The sequence below is a fragment of the Brassica oleracea genome, chromosome C2 (genome assembly GCF_000695525.1).
Source record: "Brassica oleracea var. oleracea cultivar TO1000 chromosome C2, BOL, whole genome shotgun sequence".
In the NCBI taxonomy this organism is placed as follows: Eukaryota; Viridiplantae; Streptophyta; class Magnoliopsida; order Brassicales; family Brassicaceae; genus Brassica; species Brassica oleracea.
The window spans coordinates 34769569-34778128 of record NC_027749.1 but is presented as its reverse complement, the minus strand read 5'-3'; the positions used below and the strand labels follow the sequence as shown (position 1 = coordinate 34778128).

The 8560-nt window shown below is 41.6% G+C and overlaps 1 protein-coding gene across 1 annotated transcript; it reads left to right on the top strand.

Annotated features, from left to right (window-relative positions):
- Nucleotides 1-377: 377 nt before the first annotated feature.
- LOC106325639 lies at nt 378-2863 on the top strand. The gene is made up of 2 exons (XM_013763685.1): nt 378-2050; nt 2152-2863. Exons 1-2 carry the CDS (start codon nt 449-451, stop codon nt 2170-2172), a joined length of 1623 nt encoding a protein of 540 aa, XP_013619139.1. The 5' UTR covers nt 378-448; the 3' UTR covers nt 2173-2863.
- Nucleotides 2864-8560: the final 5697 nt, after the last annotated feature.

Here is an 8560-nt window from a genome sequence, read left to right as displayed (position 1 = left end):
TTTCTGTCAAAAAAATATAAAAACCCATAAAAAGTTGTGTTCTTCATTTGTTCTTCCTCCTGTCGATTTTAATGTTTCTAAGATCCATATCTTTTCAAAAAAAAAAAAAAAAATCGTAATAGCTGTTAGAATTAAGTTAGTATCCAAGTTTACAAATTTTGGTGGAGTTTTTGAAAGTTTTCCTTCTTCTGGTCAACCCAAATTTATTCCTTTCCAAAAGATTTTTTTTTACTTGCAAACTTTATTTCCCTTTTGCTTATTTTGACCATTATAAACCAAAAAAAAAAAAAGAGGAAATCAGAAATTGCCCATTTTGTTTAGTGTTTAGTCTCTTTTTTTTTTTTCTTCTTTCCTTTAACTTTGCTAGTCACGTTTTCTTGTTTAATCACTTGATTCAGAATACTTTCTTCTTCTTCTTGAGATATTTAATCCTTAAAACTTGGTAGACATGGCGACTGAAGAAGAAGCTGATGAGTACAATATTTCTGAAGTTGATTGGGGTGAAGAACCGGGATACTCATGGGAAGGTCAAAACTATGGAGATGGCTCTGAAGAAGACGACCAGTGTAGAGAGTCAAGGGCTGAAGATGGATATGAGGAAGAACCATGTCGTGGGGAGCTTGATTCCAAGCCACAAGACCACTACAAGAACCACACCATCAACAAGAGCTATTCTAAACCTTGGATAAAATTTACTGATAAATTTTATGACTATAGTCCAACAGTTTTCACCAAAACACTTGTGTCTTTTTCAGGAAAAGAGAACTACTCCAGATGGGAGGAAGACATGGAAAATTATTTTTGGGAGTACAAAGTTCCTGAACATAAGAAGCTGTCCATAGCCTTAGACACCCTTGTAGGAGAAGCTTACCAATGGTGGCTTCAAGAGGAAGAATGTCGCATCTACTTCAAGGAACCAACTCCACATTGGGCATATGTCAAAGAGCTGATGTATGAACATTTCGAAATGAGGAGATTACCCCCTAGAACCTGTCCTAAACGTTTTGTTAAACTGAAACCAAGACAACTACATGAGCGTGAGGTAACTTTAAGTTCTCACTATAATTCATATGATCAGTTTCGTTTGTATAAGTTTTCAGGAAAAGGTGAAGACTCTAGAAAATATCTTCAGTGGGAAGAGGACATGGAAAGGTACTTCAAGTGCAACTCCATTCCAAAAGGAGAATACTTGTCCTATGGTCTAGGACAGCTCACTGAAAATGCTCAACGGTATTGGAAAAGAGAAGAGAAGTATAGGGAACAATTTCAAGAGCCTCCTATACGCACTTGGGAGCAATTCAAAGGGGTCATGAGGGATAGATTTTCACCTTACATCCCTACACAACACGCTCGGAAGGAGTCTACAAAGAGAATAGTACAACCCCAACTCTTGCAGCCGGCAAACCAGAGGCAAAGCTCAAAACCAGTGCATACACCTCATGTAAAGCACAACCAAGGTGAGTACTCTAAATCTTTAAAACCACCTGAGGTTATTTGTTATAGGTGTCAAGGCCAGGGTCATCTTGCAAAAGATTGCCCCACAAAACGAGCTGTGAAGATGGCACTACATGAAGCAAAAGAAACTAACTTGGAGGCAAGTGATTCCTTTACTAGAATAGATAAAAAGTTTGATGATCTTATCAACTTGATTAAAGCTGGATCTAATTCTGTTTCTAGTAATTCCATGACTGTCTTAACACACTTGTCTAGTGCCCAAAAGGTTGAAAACGTTTCAGGTACTAACATGGAAATCAAGGAACAAGAACCCAACCTTGCTACGCAAGCAAGTTCAACACTTGAAAATTCTCAAGTCCCAACTAATGATAAGGTCATTTCTGAACTTAATGTGATTAATCTTAACCATCAAAACACTGGTATGATGCACTTGTACTCTGTCCAGAATATTGATGAAGGTCTAGGTAATGAGGAGACACGTCCAGAAGCTCAACAACAAGAGAATAATGAGCAATCTACCCTAGAGACCTCTACACCAGCTGATCATGCTTTAGAGGTAGCAAATACCAAAGCTGAATCAATGCAAGATAACCAGGTAAGTGAAGCTCTAAATCTTACTCAATACTATTTTTTTTGAATCCTCCACTTCAAGTATGAAACACTTGCTCTTGCCCATAAGTGATGATTCAGATATAGGTACAATGGAGAAGCATCTAGAACCAAACTCACAACCTTACACCCAAGCAGTGGTCAATGGAGAAACCAAGTGTGAAATAGGATATTTCAAAAAGGAGACCACGTTCCTGCCAAGGGAAATCATAGACCGACCATGTAAATGGGGTCATAGCTTCCCTACTGATCAAAGAAGAAACCACCAGTTGGACAATGCATCACAAAACCGTCCATATACCAAGGTAAGACCCTAGCCTCCCAAATTAGAATGAAACCTAATTTTCTCTATCTTGGTGCAGGTAAATTGGTTTTGAGGACAAAACCTTTTGAAGAGGGAGGGAATGATGAGGACCTCAAGTCAGTAACTGGACCACCAGCTCATAAGATCAACCATACAAGCTACATTAGCGCCAGCAGCGACATAGGTGCACTCAAATAAGGATATCTTTGCAACCATGAGGAATTTAACCGTGAAACCAGTTGTTATAGATTCTCAACTCAACCAGAGCACGCAGAGAATTAGTTTCATACCAAAAGGAGTAATGGTTTAGGAGATATGCAAGTTACAAGTCAGACTATCTACACTGCATCCGAATTGGTTCTAATTAAGGAAAGTAATTTTTTGCTTAAGGAGTGTGCAACTCAAACTCACGTGTGGAAACCAGGAGATCATTCATTACATCTAAGAGCAGTGGGAGAGTTTCTACCATGCACCAGCAGCCACATGATCAAGATGAATCCCTTATTTGTCAAATTAGAGACTCACCAGACATCAAAGGAGGTCCCAAGGATGCATTTCTTTCTGCCCAAACTCACAAGATACAAGGAGAGAAGAAAACTTCCATACATGGACAGATTCTGCACCAACTAAGTCCAACGGCTAGTTTTTCACTTATTATTTATTTCCAAGTTATTCTTTTAGGCATTTGTGTTCTTTTCTATTTAAACTGAGCTAAGTCTCATTTGTAAATCACCCTTGCACGAAATTAATAAAGTATTATTCAGTTTACAAAGTTTTTCTTTGTTTTGTTCAATTAGTCTTTAGGTGGATTACTTTAGATTTCTTGTTCGTTTGCTTGTCTCCTTAGTTTGTGGATTCATTCTAGGATACAAGTGTAGGTCTCTGTCTTTGTGTGGATTCACATAGGCGCAGGCTTCTGCTCTTATCAAAGGGATACTTCCGCAACCCTCTGTGGCGACAATCGACCCATTCAAGCTTGACAACTCTTGTTGCCTTGTGATCTAGCCTTTGTCAGCTTAGGCTTGTATCAGATAGGTTGAAGCCTCGGAAGGACAAACATCTTATGGTTGATGAAGACGTGGTTGACGGGCAGCTTTCTCCTGACAATATACTCAAGGACTATCTTGACAGTCAAGCTGGTGGAAGCAGCAGCGAGCAGTTTAATATCGAAGGGTTGCTCGAATTCGATTTTCCTCCGACCGAGGGTGGATCCAGCGAAGTGCCAGAGATTACCAAGGCGGCGAGGATGGTCAATGGGGTAGGTTCTCATCTTTTAACATTCTCGGATTTTTATTTTGGCCGAAGCTTTCTTGACTTTGAGAATTTTTGCAGGGCCTTCTTATGATAAACCGAGCCCTCGACACGAGCAAGCAAGAGGCTCACATGGCTCGATTCAAGGCTGAGGTGGCTTATAAATAAATTGCTTGTCTGAAAGATGAGTTGGAAAGTTCTCGTCATCGTGAGAGAGAGTTGTTTGAGAAGGAGGTCAACCATGCCTATAGGCGAGGGAAGAGAGAGGTGGTCGAAGTTATGAAGAAACGTCGTGATAAGTTCTCGCAAGAGTTTGGAGAGCTCAAGGGGCGGTACAAGGCACTCACGGATTATCGCAAGTGTCGTGGAACCGTGGGTGGTTTGTATCTTACGCAGCTTCCTGACTACTTGTTCACAGGCGAGTATGCGAAGCAGACCGGGCGTATGGCCGAGAAAGATATAGATTTTGCAATTTTTGAGGTTGAGGAAAAGATTTGGGAGCAATGGGATCCAGTTCCTTCTAAGGTGGTTTACTCCTTCCCTTTCTGCCCTTGGTCGAGTTTATCGCTTTGCGGAAATATTCCATTTTCCTTCGATCTTTTGTGTTTATCCTTGGAAACTTAGCATTTATCTTCCAAACTTAACATTTATCTTTTCCTGCAAAATAGAGATAAACCGTCATATTGATTGGGTTCAATTTCGTACAAAGTCGTGATTGGGCTGTTAGCCGCGTTTTGGGCCGTTTATCGACTTTAGCATTTTTACGATTAATTGGAGAGAGCGCTTTCGAAACGACGTCGATTTTGAGGAAAGTTCGTATTTCCCATGCGGTATAGGTGACTCAAGGTGTTTGGTTAACCGTCTTTGTTTCGTATGATCTACCCGAACTTTACGCGATAAAACGAGTCCTTGCGGTTTTTAAATCATAAAGTTCCAACAGTACCTCCGATCGAGACGAAACAAGAGCGAGTTTGATACAATCTCGGGAGAGGAGCTACGACGACGAGGTGACGATGGATTCTGGTCAGTCCAGCTCGGCGAACGGCCGATCTGAATTCTGTGGTCGATCCAGCTCGGTCGTTCGCCGAACTGGACTGGTCCACCTCGGCGAACGGCCGAGCTGAATCCCGTGGTCGATCCAGCTCGGACGTTCGCCAAACTGGACTGGTCCAGCTTGGCAAATGGCCGAGCTGAATCCCGGGCTCGATCCAGCTCGGCCGTTCTCCGAACTGGACTGGTCCAGCTCGGCGAATGTCCGAGCTGAATCCCGCTGTCGATCCAGCTCGATCGTTCGCCAAACTGGACTGGTCCAGCTTGGCAAATGGCCGAGCTGAATCTCGGGCTCGATCCAGCTCGGCCATTCACCGAACTGGACTGGTCCAGTTTGGCGAACGCCTGAGATGAATCCAGTGGTCGATCCAGCTCGGCCGTTCTCCGAACTGGACTGGTCCAGCTCGGCGAATGTCCGAGCTGAATCCCGCGGACGATCCAGCTCGTTTGTTTCGATGAGCTGACCATTAGACCTTTGGTAGGTATTTCCGTTCTTTTTCGACTTTTTTCTCATTTTATGGAATAGAAGATTGTCTCGGGAAGTTTTCTGACGTTGATTTTGTTGTAACCGATTTTGACCCCAATAGTGGTCATCAAGCAAACCAAGAAAAATCTTCTTCCATTCAAAAACCGGACCAAACTCAAGGTGAGCAATGTTCTAATTATGATTCCTCTACTTATAATCCTTTTCGTTTTAATGTTCCAGATTTTAGAACAAATCTTTTTGAAGAGGGAGGGAATGATGTGCCTCAGTACATAGATCAGTACATGGAACCAGCTCAGCATGGAGATCAGGACGTTCTGAACAATTCAACCAAGGTTCGCCCATCCGACCATACCAATTAGACTAACCGAGCCGTGTACCGGATCGACCCACGTACTTCCCGAATGGAGTTTTAGCTGGAATCCCGACCAGACGACCGAACTGACCGTACCAGAGCTCGTCTTTCCCGACCATCTCGACATTCTAAGGACAATAGTCGAGCTAGACTTAGCTTTGGTCGTGAAGAACCCAAAGACGGACATGCATTCTCACCCGGCAGACCATCCGGACAGTCCCACGTGTGTCCTTCTCCTTACTTCCGTGCACCCATCTGGTTCGGATGAACCTGGATAGTAGCCGAAGGGTCATCCTTGAACAATATGCACGAAAGACTCAGTGTTTGACTCATTTATTATTTCTAGTCAATATTTCTATTTTCAATGTATTATTTTTCGTGTTCTTATTTATTTCTCTTTGACTACAAACACTATATATATGTTGTCTCATTCTATGAATAAAATCAGTCAAAGTTTGAGTTATATTTTTGTGAGTGAGTGAGAGAGAGTTCTTTAGCTAGTTCATTGGTGTGAACCGGCTTGCTGATTTGGTGGTCAGCCAATTCATCTTTGTGTGTTGTTTGGTGGTTAGCCAACACACTACATCCTTTCTCAGGTGGTTAGCCTTAGATCGTGGGTATATCAAGAGCCATTCCGCATCTCTTGACGATCCTTTCAATCCATCTCAGTTACAGAAGTGCCATTTGTCTTCTCGGATTATATACAACACCCAGCTAAAGTGATCCTTCAATTTAGGGCGTATAAGGTTCGATCTGGTGCCGAGGTCCGATCTGGTGCCGAGGTCCAATCTGGTACCGAGGTCCGATCTGGTATTGAGGTCCGATCTGACGCTGGAGCTCAATCGTGGGGTCCGATCTGATTCTGGAGCTCGATCGTGGCTTGACGCTCGATCCTGGTTTGAGGTTCCGATTGAAGGGATTTGTGTGTTTGGGTCATTTCGACCGTCCCATCAGCACACGTCGGTCCGGCGGGTAATTTTTCGGTTCTTGGGTCAGATCCGGCAACATCGATGTCGTTGATTCTTGATTGCATGGTTCCGATGGTTTGATTGGGATCCATCGTCGCGCTTAGGAAACCTAGATCGGTTTCTTAGCAAAGATGTTTTTCGTTTATCTTCCCCACAATCGGCGCCAAAATGTAGATCCTAAAATCTACACTAAGTATTTTATAGTGATTGAAAGTTTAATCTGAGGAAGAAAAGATGATGTGGGAAACGATATCTTTAGAACACAACGATACAATCAGATTCCAGTAGGCAAAGATGGATTTTATTGATGAATAAGATCGATTACAAACGAAATCGATAAGAGAAAAGACTTAAAGCGAGGTGAAATGAGGTCGATGTGTGTGTATAGCTCTCTCTAGGGTTTTCTCTATGTTCTTCCTTGTGCCTATCGATCTCTTCTTATAGTGGATTAGTCTCGGATTCTTCTCAACTTCTCCGCGATCTTCGTAACCGCCATATCGATCTCCGGATCTTCCATCTCTTCGGCGACCTCGTAATGGACCTCTTTTCTCGTCCTGGATCGCGCGGCCCAGACTGATATCGGCCCAATTCGGTATATAGACCAAAATTGGGTCCAACAACGCACAACAACATGATCAGCAAATAAAAATTAGAACACATCACAATAAATATAAAAAATATTAAATATTAAATTAAATAAATATAATTGTCCCTCGCGAAGCACAGGCTCACTACTAGTACAAGATAAGATCAAGTCCACATGGAAGAAATTGAGAAAAGACCTATTACGAGGCCAACATCACATCTGGTTGGATACCTCATTGGAGTGACCGTCACTGAGAACTTTGACCAATTCGTGTATCCCAACATGTTCTTTCTTCAAACCGAAGCTTACAAATCATCTAGGGTTGCTGGAACCATTAACCATGGACCTGGATAAAATTCAAAAGATTAGAAAGCGGATCATTTGTCAGGACATTTTTGTTGAACTTTCTCTCTTTGACTTGACCTTTTTAACTGTTGTGAAGTTTTGTGAATTCACACATTCTTTTATTCTGTTTTTCTCTGTTTTTATTTGTGTAAGAATTTTCTTTAACAAACCATTTTTTTATTAATCACGTGGGTGTTGTCGGGTGGCAAATGTCGTCTCAGTGTTTCTAAGGGACCTGAGTTCGAATCCTCGCTAACTTAGATTACCCATGCTTGTGGCTACGCGGATACAAGTCCATGCTTTCGACCTCATTTGAATATCCGGAGAAAATGTTCATTCGTGGACTGCACCTCTCTCTTTGGAGATTGGTCTGGGACACTGCCCGGAATACCCCCAGATTAAACAAAAAAAAAATACGTTTTCAATCTTTCTTATTTGCTTCTTACAAATAATCACACTTAGTCTTTATAGTAGACTTCTTCCTTACTCTAATCATAATCCCATACTCACTTACACCTAACCCATATTTCTTATCTTTAGAGCACTCTTACACTACAAAATTTAACTATTCTAACAACTCCTTAACAACTCTCTTGCCAACTCTCTAATCATATTTGAACTTAGTTAGCTTACTAACCAAGTAACTCTTAACTTGTTTACTTACTTTAATTACTAGCTACATAACTAACTTCCTTATTGATCTTGATCTTGGACTTCTCTTCATCCTTCTTTCATTCATAGTACTTGATTATTCGTTCACTCTTCTTACTTTTTGTTTTTCTTCTTCTCACTATTTTTATCCTTTAAATTCCAGGTTTTACTCAAGGAATCACTTCTGAACACTCCCTTTTGATTCCTTGAGTTGTTGCCTCGGTTCCAACTCAAAGTTTTGAAGTTTGATATCTTTGATTTGTCTTTGTTTTGCCGTTGCCGGTTGAAGATGTGCTCATCAGAACACCTGTATAGCTCCTTGGTGTTTGAACCGAGACTGTCGATAAACTAGTAAAGAGAAAAGACGAGTTCTCGTCGGTGGGTCAAGACAAAGACGTGTTTTATTAGATCAATGGGTGGGTCGAAACAGTGTTACAAAGGGGGGAGAGGACAAATGAATTAGTCCGGCGAAAGCTGGTTCTAGATCTAGATGTAAAATGGA

Bases quoted from the DNA above. Each gene is read 5' to 3' on its own strand.
- LOC106325639 (XM_013763685.1), top strand. From the start codon at position 449: ATGGCGACTGAAGAAGAAGCTGATGAGTACAATATTTCTGAAGTTGAT. The intron at 2,051-2,151 runs GTAAGTGAAGCT...ATTCAGATATAG, and splicing joins AATCAATGCAAGATAACCAG to GTACAATGGAGAAGCATCTA.